General features: G+C 36.6%; 1 protein-coding gene across 4 annotated transcripts in view; it reads left to right on the top strand.

Moving 5' to 3' along the window:
• Window positions 1-12787, top strand: part of RNF38 (ring finger protein 38) — a 107513-nt gene extending 94726 nt beyond the window's left edge. For all 4 annotated transcript variants that reach the window (XM_041470162.1, XM_041470161.1, XM_041470163.1 and 1 more), the window contains 5 exons: window positions 489-595; window positions 2125-2209; window positions 3695-3816; window positions 4136-4235; window positions 9343-12787. In XM_041470162.1, coding sequence (XP_041326096.1) covers window positions 489-595; window positions 2125-2209; window positions 3695-3816; window positions 4136-4235; window positions 9343-9405 — 477 coding nt within the window. In that variant the 3' untranslated portion in view covers window positions 9406-12787. The remainder of the gene's footprint in view (window positions 1-488; window positions 596-2124; window positions 2210-3694; window positions 3817-4135; window positions 4236-9342) is intronic.
• Window positions 12788-13262: the final 475 nt, after the last annotated feature.

Genomic DNA, 13262 nt, shown 5'->3' with positions numbered 1-13262 from the left:
ATTTCCAGAAAGGGAAAACAAGGAAAGCCTGGCTGTTGAGGACTATGTCCAGCCAGCTTTTGAGTATCTCCAGGAAGGGAGACTCTACCATCTCCCTAGGCAACCTGTGCCAGTGCTCAGTCACCCTCAGAGTAAAGAAGTACTTCCTGATGTTCAGACAGAGCCTCCTGTGTTTCAGTCTGTGCCCGGTGTCTCTGGTCCTGCCACTGGGCACCACTGAAAAGAGCCTGGCTCCGTCTTCTTTGCACCCTCCCTTCAGGTATTTATAAACATTGATAGGATCCTCCGAGCTGTCTCTTCTCCAGGCTGAACAGGCTCAGCTGTATCAGCCCTTCTGCACACATGAGATGCTCCAGTCCCGTCTTAGTGACCCTTTGTTGGACTCTCTCCAGTATGTCCCTGTCTGTCTTGTGCTGGGGAGCCCAGAACTGGACACAAGTTCCAGTTCTGCAAGTTTCAGTTGAAGCTTATTCTCTTCTTTCTTGCAGCCTTACCCACCTTTTATGCCTCGAAGACTCACAGGGCGCAGCAGATACCGATCACAGCAGCCAATACCACCACATCCTTACCATCCCAGCCTATTACCTTATGTGCTGTAAGTGAAAAGTACATTTGCTTCCATGTAGGCTATTAAGAATTCAGAAAGCATCTTGGCACTTTTTATGGTTGGACTCTACCAGAGACCAGGCATATTTCACCTGTCTCAGAGGAGAACTTCCATTTCCGTGTAAACTTTTCAGCCTACTTTTAATAACCAACACCACTGAGCAAGGAAAAATGTAAGTGAACAGTTTTTGTCCAGTGTAGTTCTGTAGGTATTTTGAGGCACAGTAGCCTCTTGTTTCTGAACTCTTGGTAAAATCTTCAACAGATTTTAAATCATAGCTCTATGATACTCCTGCAGAGGCATAGTTATACTGTTCAAGTTGAAGCAGTCTTCCTTACAGAATAAATTAATTTGGTTTGTTCTTAATTTTAAAACCACAAGAGTGGGGGACTTCTGTGATGTGTTACTCTTTATTGGCTGAAGAGCTACTCTGTCACAGCTGTCATATTTCTGTTCTGCCTCTGATTAGCTGTTTCTGGAAAAAATGTGGGACAATTAACATTTAGGAATTACCTGTAGTGGGTTATGGTAGACTCTGGAAGAGAGTTTGGGTCTATGACATAAAATGTATTAGTCTTCTGTGTTCTGTATTAGAAGAAGTAAATGTTTGGAAAACAAAAATTAAGTTTCTGCTGGCAAAGGTGACATTGACAAGGAAATAATCAAGCACTGACACCAGATCTGTAGATTGTCTCTGTGCAACGTCAGACGTGGCATGAAAATGGCACCAGAAATCTGATTCAGCAAAGTTGTTCAAGTTTTCATCTTGCAATCTGAGAGTAGTGTCCTAGCTTCTTGCCTGTTCATTGAAGACATGATGTGGCACAGTAATTACTGATTCTACTATATTAGTGCTTTGAATTTGTGATTTCCATGTCTGTGGATGAGTTTTGACCCATTGCACTACCTTGGGGGAGTAAAAAGACTTACTGAATATACAACTAGAAAAACATCTCTCTGATCTCTCAGTCTGAAGGGATTCTGCTTTTACCAACATCACAGTACACGAGAAAGTGAATTTGTGCTTGCCTTCAGGATGGGTTTGTCCAGTAGCAAATCCTATTTATCTTCACTGTGTGTTTTAGGCTTGCAGAAGTTGCAAGACTTTTATGTTGGAGATGTAAATGGACTTAGTATTCCTCTTTGATGTTCTTTTATCCACTTAAGGAAATAAAACATATGTAAAACCAGAATGTCAATTTTTTGTCAGTTTTAGGTCTCCATAGTCTGTGATAAATAAGAGGTTAGTTTTTGAAATAAAGCTGAGCTTGATTAAAAGTATCAAGTGAAGCGTGCATGCAGTTAAAAAGTCAGCACTCCCAATATCAGAAAGTTAGCAGAAAAAACATTTTCCTGTGACTCTTTCACTTCAAATGTCTTCAAACATAACATTTTTGCCAGTTCTAAGAACATGTTGATTTGAGAGGCATCAGAAAGGTTACTTTACCTCTGCCAGATGTTTCTGTGTTTTCCTTCAGCAAGATGCTGAACCTTATCCTTGTTTGCTCTTGTGGTAGATCAATGCTCCCAGTGCCACCGGCAGTTGGACCAGCTTTCAGCTTTGAGTTGGATGTGGAAGATGGAGAGGTAGAAAACTATGAGGTTGGTGTGTGAACTACAACTACCTTTAAAGAACAGATGTTAGCTAAAGCAATAGATAAAATTTTATTTTATTTTACTTTTAATCCTGGTTTTGCTTTTCAAATAAATGTAGTGATTGTGAAGACAGAATCCAAAATTAGTCCTTTCAGATTTTTTTTTGTAATACTGAATATTAGAAGTGTTTAGCTTTCTTTCTTGTCTATTGCTCTTTCTCAGAATTCACCTTTCCAGGCTAGTAATTATTAAATTGTTCAACTTTTATGTTCTCCATGCTACTCTTCTCCTTTCAAAATTTAATTGATTTTAAATACCAAACAGAAATGAAGCACTTTGAAAAGAAAAGGGTAAGTTATTGGTTTTGTGAGTGTAACTTTCAGAAGAGTTTTAATATCATAGGATTAATTAATTTAAACATAATGTTTATAAAATTGCCTTACTGCCTTTTCTTCTTTTCCTCTGGAGGGGATGGTAATTCACATCTAGAGATGCAGAACCCTCTTAAATATCCTAGATAATTATGGGGCTGTTCCATCTGTTGTTTCTTTGCTGGATCTGAAGCTAATGGATTCCATTTGATTTCTGTTGAGCTAGTCATCATTAACCCTGACTTTTGCATCTCTTTGCCTGTGCTCTCATTAAGATACCTTTGTAGTTGCACACCTTCAGTTTAACAATGAATGCTTCTGTAATAATTTCTGTGGTGGTTCAGAAGCAGCATTGTCTTCTGAGAATTTGGGCCCTGGGTTCGGTAGTGTAAGAAATCAATACCAGTTGCAGCTTTCATAGTATATTTTCTCTGCACTGATTGTCTGTCACACTGATGTTGTTTCCTAGGCCCCTCATGAAGGAGTGTGAGTTGAATACATGACAGATTGCAAATTATATACATGACAGGATTTTAGTTGCAATTGTTTGCTTACAGAAAAGGAACATAAAAATTAGTAGCCAAAAAAGCGTCTAAAGTTTGATGATATGTATTTGTTTTCCAGATTGAGGATAAAATCTCCATATTTTAATTCAACTAGCCCAAAACATGGAATGGGAATCATAAACTGTCCCATTAAATTTATGATTTCTCTCACAAGACCAAATTCACATATTCTTACGAAGGAAATTAGTTGACAATTTCTTTCTGGTTACCAGCACTGTTAATTTCATAGCAGGGTGAGGTGATCCCTCAGAAGCTAATTATTTATTGAGCTGTGCAGGCAGTCCCAGGGCTAATTGGAAATTGGGTCCTTGGGAAGTGTGTTTGGAAATCCCAGAGAAAATATCTTGCATAATTAGAAAGATGGTTAAGCTCTGAAAGACTTTCTGAGGAGCTTGTATTGTGTGGGAGAACTAAGGTTCTAAACATTTCTTGATAGAAGGGTGTTTTGTGCTAGCAGCTGGTGAAGTGAGATGTGATGGTAGTGCCCAACACTAATGGAACCAGAACCTGTTTGATCAGTGAATTTTTATATGTCTGGTTTCCATGTTTTGCAGGCACTGCTGAATTTGGCAGAACGTCTGGGAGAAGCCAAACCACGGGGATTAACAAAAGCAGATATTGAGCAGCTTCCATCCTACAGGTTCAATCCAAACAATCACCAGTCAGAGCAGACATTGTAAGTATATTGGTCTCTTTCAAGGATCCATAATTTAGGTAGCTTGATTTTCATTTCTTTAACTTGCAGTCACAGTTAGGTCAGAAGAGCAAGAATACTTGATATGTGATGTGAAAGCACAGTAAATAAAAAAACCAGCAAAACACCCATAGAACCCCACAGTCAATTCTCAGTTTCCATTGTAAGATGTAGATCACTGTAGCTACTGAAGGAGTAAAATACGTATTGCGTTGCAATCATACCTGTAAGGTTTTCTATGGAATTGCATATTTGTTGTTCTTACATAGCAGATACATTTGAACTTCATTGTCTTTTTTAGATGTGTGGTGTGCATGTGTGATTTTGAGTCAAGGCAGCTACTTAGAGTCTTACCCTGTAACCATGAGTTCCACGCCAAGTGTGTTGATAAATGGCTAAAGGTAAGAAAAAGTAATCCTATCTTAGATGAAATTGATCATGTAGTTTTGTAGGAGAGGGTGGGGATATTTGCTGTTACGCTTCATTTCATCTTGTTTCGTGTTTCTGATACTTAAAAAGCCAGCAGAATGGAATCACTGCCTAGGTATTATATTATTCTAATAATTGATGAAGACTGTTTCTTCATAATATTTGGCACAATGGAAAATGAATATGAATATAATTGTTTTCATTGACAGCTCTTACTGTGTTTTCCATTTGCTTAAAACAGTAACTGTGCATTTGAGTAATACACAACATTAAAGAAGACTCAAAAGTCAGTAATGCGATACAGAGTTTGATGATGATGGTGGCTTCAACTGTTTTACACAGCTTGCCTAGCAAGAATGAATACCAACACATTTTCTTCCCCACTTTACTCTTAATCTAGGTTCCTGGGGCAAATAAAGTGGGTTACAAATGTACGTTTATGTGTATGCATATACACAGAAATGTAATATATACAAATAGAAACCACAGTTTTACAAAATAATTTACCTATCCAAGAGAATTTGAGCAAAAAAGAAAGGCTCAAGAGTCAGGACTGCCCAGTAAGGGCACTGATTAAATAGCAGCTGTGCAGAAGGTGAGAAGAACAAGAAATACAAGTAGATCATGGCAGACATTTCTACAGGCTTCATTAAGCCACATCTACTGCCAGCAAGGTATTGATTCCCATCTTTCCTCAGTTTTTTGACTATTTTATTATATTCAGCTTTAATCCATTTTACTCTGTTGTGTGGAACATTGGAAACTGCAGTGATCCTATGCTGATATGGTCCGTAGAAAATTACAGATGGTGTTTGTTGTTTTGGCAAAAGAAATAAAACCTCCTTGCCTTTATGGCATCATATCTTAGGCAAGTGCTAAAATATGCAGTGCAGAGAATGAAAAAAATCAAGTCAATATTGACAGTATTTTTTTTCCTAAGACAATACCAAGAATAATGAGAAGGATTTGAAAAAATGGAATGTCAAATTGCCCTTTGGCTACAGTTCCCATAGTAGTCTAAGTCTAAAGCTCCTACAAAATCTAGGGCCAGTGTGACTGTTAGTAATGCTCATAATTTTTGGTAGAAATGGTCCAAAAGTATCTGAATTCCCATACATGCTCAAGAATCAGCAAGAGTAATCGAAACACCTGGTTCCTGGTTGTTTTATCGTCACATTAAGAAGCCACATGCACACACACCACATAATATTATCAGTTTTTCTCTGCTAGACATATGAAGTTTTATTCACTTAGTACAAATTAAGAGTAGAGTCTGTATGTATCAAAGTGGCGTTCTTCAGAGTATCTCTCCTCTCCCTCTCCCTCTCTCTCTCCCTCTGCCCTCCCCCAGCATCCACACTACATGTGTCAATTTTTCATTGCATGAAACTCTCTAAGTCAGTTGTGGTGTGGACAGTGAGTATCCAGGAATAGTACTCTCTCCACTTTATGGAAAGAAGGGGAAAAAAAAAAAAAGAAAATGTCATTTGACATTGAGATAGTGGGTGCTACAGGTTTATTATGTGGATTTTATTAAAGACAGTTCTTTCCAGGCTATTAATGCAAAAAAAAAAATATACCTCTGATTCACAGAATCCCTGATCTGCAGATTTCTGGAAGTTAGAGGAACATGTCAGCAAAATATCATGTGTGTTTGTCTTTTTCTTAATGCTTTTTTCTTAACTCAGGAGTCAGACGAGCATGTTGAGGTAATCTGTTCTGGACTCAGTGTAATACTTCAAAAGTTAAGAGTTAGTCCTTTCAAGAACTGGCAATAGAATTTGGAACTACAAAGTGAAAAAAAACAGATTTAGTTTAGTGTGTTTTCATAAATGTAGTGTACTGTTCTAGTAATGAAATAGTTTTGGTGATGTTCCTGTCCCATCTTAGAATCTGCATTTTCTAACAGATCTTCAGCTGTAATGTTTTGTAAAGGTTGTCTTTAGAATGAGGTGCAAGATCTGCAATCAAAATTTAGAAGGGGTGCTGTTAAACTGAGTAGAACTTGAATTGACATTGTTATTCCAGAGCTGAGTGTAAAGTAAGATAGACAACATTAAACCATTCTGGTGTAGGTTCACTAAGTATTTTACTTTTACACCATATGGGCTCAGTTACAGTGGTAGTACGAAGATGGTATGTGCAAATAAAGACTATTTTGCTTTGTAAGCTGTAACAAATTACCTGTAACACCAGTCTATTTTAGTTACTGCCTCTGTCTAAACTTGGTTACAGTTAGAAGCTAACATCTGAAAGTGATGATAACTGGGAAATACTTTGTGCTTTAGTTTTGCTTCTCTCCATTCATTTATGAATTTGAGAGCTTTTTTTAATGTATCTTGATTGTATAATTATGTCCACATGTACCTAATTCACATCATCCAGCCAACATCATGTTCATAAATTCTGCAAGGGAAAGTTAAAATTGTAGCTTTCAGTACTTGTAATGTTACTCCACGAAGTAGACAAATAAAAATATTATCGGTTAGTCACTATTTTTTACTGATTTAATCTCATTTCTTTGATGAGTGTATTTGTTATCTAAGACTATTTCTAGAACTATGGAGTCAAATTAATTTTTTTTAAAGTTCCCATCATATGTGACTGTAGTGAAAGATGTAAGTAAAAGGGTAGTGATTCAGCCTGAGTACTTTAAAAATATTCTTCTTGGGTTGCCTGTTGGTGATGATGGCAAACTAAAAAAACTATCTAAAAATGTTTTGTGGCTTGTATGCATGGAATATGTGACAGTACTCTCTTTTTAGGTGGTGAGCAAGTAAGAGGAAGTGATGTATAACAGTGCATTAAGTTGCCCACTGCAGCTAAAATACTTTCCTGTTTAAGCAAACTTAAAGACTTAATGAGAGAAGATATAATACAGTGGAGGAAACAAAGGAACTTAAAAGAGAGGGATTATCCTTTCACTTTTTGTAGTATTCCCAGTTCCCTTGTTTCACAGTATTTGGCTCCTTCTTACCCTGTATCCTCTAGTCAAGTATGAGCACATGAGAAATGTGCTCTTTAAAATAAAAGTCATAATTCCAGAAAAGTACTTGGCACCATAACCTATCTTCACCTTGAGGATTGAGAACAATGTCAAAAGAACTACCTGCCTTTATATTTAACATACTAGGAAATGTTGTATTATATATAAGAAAAGACAAACTGTGACTATACTTCAGCTTATTTCTGATAGACTAACACCAAAGTAGTGCAATGGTTTTTAGAGGATTCTATAGTTTCATTATTCTAAATGCAGTTCACTTTAATTATAAATTTCTATAAAATATAAAAAAAATCAGTTCATTGGGCAGCGCTCTATAGTTACAGCACAAAATTAAGTATGCCTGGAAGAGTGGCAAGTTAGAAGGTCAGTATTACAGTATTATGTCCCCTCTCACTCCTCTTTTGGTGTCAGAGTCGTATGAAATGCCAGGAGGGGGAAATTCATTTCATCAAAGACACAAGAATGCAACTAAATTTAAAGCAGGTGTTCATGTAGGATCTTGAAAAGTTACTTTAAAAGCAGTGGTTTGGTGTCCATGAGTCTTCATTTTATCCTGGCACAGTAGGTCTATGTCTGCAATTCCTGTCAGGAAATAACTCCTAATGAATGCTGTTCTGTAGTGCAAGTGGTTGTTACTTCAGTACCAACCTAAGTGAATAGCTTTTGATTTATTAATCCACTGAATGTTTAAGAACATGCCTTTTTATTTTAAACGTTGTATTAGCCAGGCTGTATTTAGAATCAGGCACATGAAATTAAATGAAATGAAATTACAGACTAAGAAAATTTTTAATTATATTTTGAAATTGCTAGTGAAAGAGCAAGAAATGCAAGTTTAAATTGGTACTCCAATCCATGAATTACAAAAATTACAAAGCAATAAAAAATATGGGCAGTGCTAACAGTTGACAGGGAAACTGACAGGAAAAATATACTGTAACTTTAACTTGCATTACTGAATAAAGTTTTTCAGTAATAAATAACATAGTACTTTCTTTGGATTAGTTATTGTTTGAATTTAAAATATTTGACGAAGAATTCTGAATTCTGACCTAGAGAGTCACATTTCTTGATGCTCTTCACTTGTATTTTCATTGAAAAATTTGGTTGCCTTTTGGAGTACAGTGGTTGGTCCTGCAGTTTTGGTAACTATGAAATAGAGAATTTGTGACAGGGAAGAGCTCTTTTCACTCATCCCTTTGCAAGGGAAGTATTGACTCACAGATGTTATATATTTTTCTGGGGCTTCTTCTCATTATGTGCTAAAATGAAATTAGCCAGTATTTGAAAAGGGGAATGAGAAGGCAGAAATACTTTCCAAGTAGCTTAAGGAATGTTACTTCTAATCTGTCTTATTTTTTAAGGAAGCTAGAAAAGTAAATAGAGCAGAAGTAGAAAAGTAAATGAGTCACAGGACGTATTTTCAGTGTGCTTTACTGAAGAGCTAAATCTAGGCCCACTGCTGTGTGTTACTTGAATACGTGCTTGGCTGGGTCACCTTTTCTTTATTTTTTTCATTCCTCTTCCCCATTACTAAAAGCCCCTCCCTTTTTCCCCGGTTTGCTTTCAGCTTTGACCAAGTCTGTATAATGTTTTTCTGTGATGATAACCGAATAAACAAAGTACGGTGTCATTCCTGATTAGTACAGTTTGTAACAAAATGACATCCTCACACAAAATGTTTATTTGAGCCCAAGGTGTCTCAGTTTGTTTTGGTGGTTTTCCCTTCAGCATACAGTACAGGTTGTTAGTTGCATCCATCTGACTGCAATATACTGTAATTGTGAATCCACATTAATGAAACCACCATCGTTTACCTAAAGCCTTATCTGTTGTGTTGCTTTGGCCTTAAAGATAGAAGGCACATTTCTTTTTTTGTAAATGTAATTTTGAATTTGCAAACTCACCACACCACTCAAACATAACAAAACAAATTAAGAAAAGGAATAAGCACATTCTGTCTTCTCTTGAATTGCTCTTCAGCAGTCACAGATGTCAGTGTCATGTACACATTACTTTAACAACGTATTTGTCAGTCTGGTTAACCCTCTTTTGCTTTTCTGGTTTTACAGGCAAATCGTACCTGCCCGATTTGTAGAGCTGATGCTTCAGAAGTGCATCGTGATTCAGAATGACCGATCTAAGAGCACAAATCTGGTTTGGGTGTTTCTGGTCACATGTATATATGAACTCTCTATTGAACTTACCTACCCATGTGGCTTCCAGCCTACCCTTTACACAAAAGGGTCAATGGACCTTACTTGCACTGTGTGACTTAATCAATTATAAAGCTTATAACTAGTCTTCACAGTTACGGGATTGTTATACTAACAAGTGTGATTGGAACTCCAAAGATTTTTTTTTTAGCTTAATTTTATGTGTGCACTAACATTCCCTGGGTTTTGTGTGATCATTCCAAGTATTGCTGCGAGATTACTGTGGATGTGATCTTTTAGCATGTGCTTTTATATAAAAGAAAAAGAAAAAAAAAGTGGTAGCTCCAAACAATATAGCAATCTACCTTATATAGAGCCTTCAGATACTGTGAGTGGGGATGAACAGTGTGACTGTGTTTGCCTGAGAGAGGGTGAGTGAAGTGTGCTTGTGACTGGGTGTGCCTGCGTGTTTGAGAACCTATATACCAGCATGTACTGAGAACGTATGTGTGTAGTAATAATTATGCTGCAATGTATAATCTTGTGTGTTATTTAAACAGTACTAGTACTGTACACTGGTTCCTTTCCTTGTGTTTGCAGTTGCACACTGAATGCGATGGGTGCAGCAATTACAGACATTTAGTATTTTGTCCCCAACATACTTACAGGTGTAAAGACCTTTCTACCTACTACTATTCAAACACCTGTTACGCTTCCCCTTCACTGGAGGCTTTAAGTGTGTACCACTAAAGAATGCATTGATTCTTCATACATGAGTAACTTTGGGGGTTTTATCATATGTTACAAAGTCTGGATTTTTTAATGGCTGATTTACAAGTTATTTTATCAATGTAGAGTCACAATATCGCATTTAGCAATATTAATGTTTTCAATTGCTGAAATATATCAATGTTTTTCTGTTTTCCTTTTAAATTTTTTTCTAGCTGGGTTTACCAGTTATGTGTTTCTTTCATGAAAGGAAGCAGGAAATATACTGAGGGTGTCCTGGTCTTGAGGAACAGCTCTTAACTTTTGCCCATTGTACTTGCTAAGGACATTGTCCTCTAGCTTATAAACATTGGCTTTAATGACATTCATTCTTTGTCATCTGCAAGGAAGTTGGTATGTAACTAAAATAACTTGTAAAAGGTTACAATTTTATTCCTGCGACTTCATGAATAAAATACATTTTTTAGTGTTTTCTCAGAGAAGTAGAATTTCATATTTCTTTCACCCTATCACAAGAGGAGGTAGGTTTTGGTCAAAACCTGCAGAATTCAGTTGCCCTGATGCTGCTTCTTTCCCTTCCCTATTTCATGATAAGTGTAATAGGAAGAAGGAACTCCTAGGTTTTTGCAATCAAGTTTCCAGAGTGCTCCACTAGAGGAGAAATTTGGAATACTTTCCAGAACAGTGCTGTGAAAAAAGAGGGGATAATGTCTATTCAAGTGCTCTGAATAATATTTTTTTGGGCCATTGAAAAAAAATTAGCTTTTTTATAACATTCACACTGTTAACATCTCTTATGTATTCTAGCAAAATATTTAGGTCTGCATATACCACAGTTGTTAAAAGGATGCACTTTTTGCAAAGAAACTCTTCTCATAAATTCAGTCTCATTTCTTCGGTTGGAGCAGCAGCACAAGTGGCACAATTACCAGTATTGCTACAACTTGCTGCCAGTCTCAGCTTTAAGTTTATTCTCTATAATTTCTGATGCTTTGGTATGCTGCTATGCTTTAGTATCAGTTAAAATTTCAAACAGTGTTAGATGTTCTCCATGCTGGTTTTCCTCTTTGAACATTTTACAGACCAGTCACAGCTCTTGGTGCAGCTAAATAAAAGCACAATTTTGCCCCATTTCATATGTTTTTCCCTCTGTTTAGTTATGCAGGTAGTTCTCAAAAACAGTGATGCTTTCTCTACATGTCCTTACTTAGGAACACTAAATAAATAAAAATGCTGTTACTTCCACTTCAAAATACTAGAATTTCTTTTTCCTCTCTTCCAGTGGAGTTAAAGAATAGGCTTTTCACAATAGCACCTAGCAGGTTAAATTACATGTAATAAAATTTATTTTTTTAACAAATAAAATCATGTTTAAAAAGCATATGCCACGTATGTCTTACAAAACTTAGCCTCTTTTATAAAACTGCAAAAGAAAAAGAATCCATGTACAGATTTAAACATGACTAACATTTCTGTGTTTAGTATTCAGTTCAAAGCATGGAAAGAGGGTACTTTTTCTAAATTTGATACAAGAGGACAAGACACATACTTCTGAAACTGAGGGAAAGTAGTTCTCTTTCTAGAACTGGAGAAATGTCCCGTTTCCCCCACTAAAATCCAGTGAGACAGTGGGAGATCTAGGAGATGGAGGGTCTAAGTTGGTAAAATCCTGCAATTAATTGTTGCACTCTTATGGCTCATCTCTTCTGGAATGATTCTTCGGTTTGCTTGGATGAATGGGGACTTGTTTCCTGTGGTAGTGTGTACAAAGAGCACACATGCTTATGTTTTGAATCAGCTCAGACAGGCTACAACCACATCTTCTGTGGTGGCTGTCAAGGGCAGGGGATTTATGTTCAGCTCTTAACTGCCATGTATTATGCACAGCTGCCGTGGTGCCTGACAGCACCTGAATTCAGCAACACTTTTTTTATCTTCATTGCCTTTCTGCCATCCAATGACTCTTTTTTCTCCAAAAAAACAAGAATACCCAACCTCCAATATGTTTGCTTTATCATATTGGCACTGCTGTGTTTTTTTGCATAAACTGTCAATTTTATTTGACATTTTGATGGATCTCAAGGCCTACAGATAATTCCAGTGTCTCATTTTTTGGCTTTCTTTAGAAGAAGAAGTAGGGCCGTGTGTTGTATGTCATTTCGTAGAGGCTCTTGAATGTGACTTCACAGCTCTTAATACAATGCATAATACTTGGGATGAGACATACCAACTGTTTTAATTTCAGTTGTAGAAAACAGTTTCAACTGAGTTATCTTTGGGCCTTTGTAAAAGCTGTGTTTTTTTCCTTTGGTACATTGTTACCTCATTTTGCTACTTGTGTTTCAGACTTGCTAATTATTATGAAAGCTTATGGTTTTTGTTGGAATCATATTTTGTTAAGTGTTTTCTTTAAATCATATGCTATTGTATCATTTAACATGTAGTTTTAAATGTATTATAAATATCTGTAACCAAATCATTTGAAGGCTTGATAAATTTTTAACAAAATTTGTACATTTTTTATGAGAGTTACTAGTAATGCTTTACTAGGTAGTGCAATGAATTTTTATTTTTAATCCCTGTGCCCAATTTTGGAGTTGAGAGAGTTGTTCGGTAATAAATGTATGATGTACACTTACACAATTTTGTCCTGTTCTTTCTCTGAGGGGTGTATGGTTTTCTTTTATTACTGGCCATATTTCTGTGCATCATCATGCAAATTGAAATACTACTGGCAACAGCCACTTGTGTTGTAGGTGTTTTGCCACCTTAACTGTAGCACACAGCTTTAGAAATTCTTACGTTCAGAGAGCCTCAGAAACTGATCTGAAATGCTGTACCGTATTTCTGAGAGTGTGAGAATTCAACATACTCAAAGCCTTGTGTTCTAAAGATCTTATTTACTTAGCCAGAAGAAACTTTGCAGTGATGAACGTGCTTCTTAGACATACTGTTTGCACTGTGAATCAGCTGAAGAGATGTGTTACGCTTTCGCAGTGCCCTAACAGCAGTAAGTGATGCATCCTGAATTATAATGGTTTTATTAGCCAGGGTGACACAAGAAACTGGTAGTAAAACAAAACCAAAAAAAAAGAAAATAAAAAGGA

The sequence above is a fragment of the Pyrgilauda ruficollis genome, unplaced genomic scaffold (genome assembly GCF_017590135.1).
Source record: "Pyrgilauda ruficollis isolate IOZ18807 unplaced genomic scaffold, ASM1759013v1 scaffold240, whole genome shotgun sequence".
Taxonomy (NCBI): Eukaryota; Metazoa; Chordata; class Aves; order Passeriformes; family Passeridae; genus Pyrgilauda; species Pyrgilauda ruficollis.
This window is presented reverse-complemented; position numbering and strand designations above follow the sequence as displayed.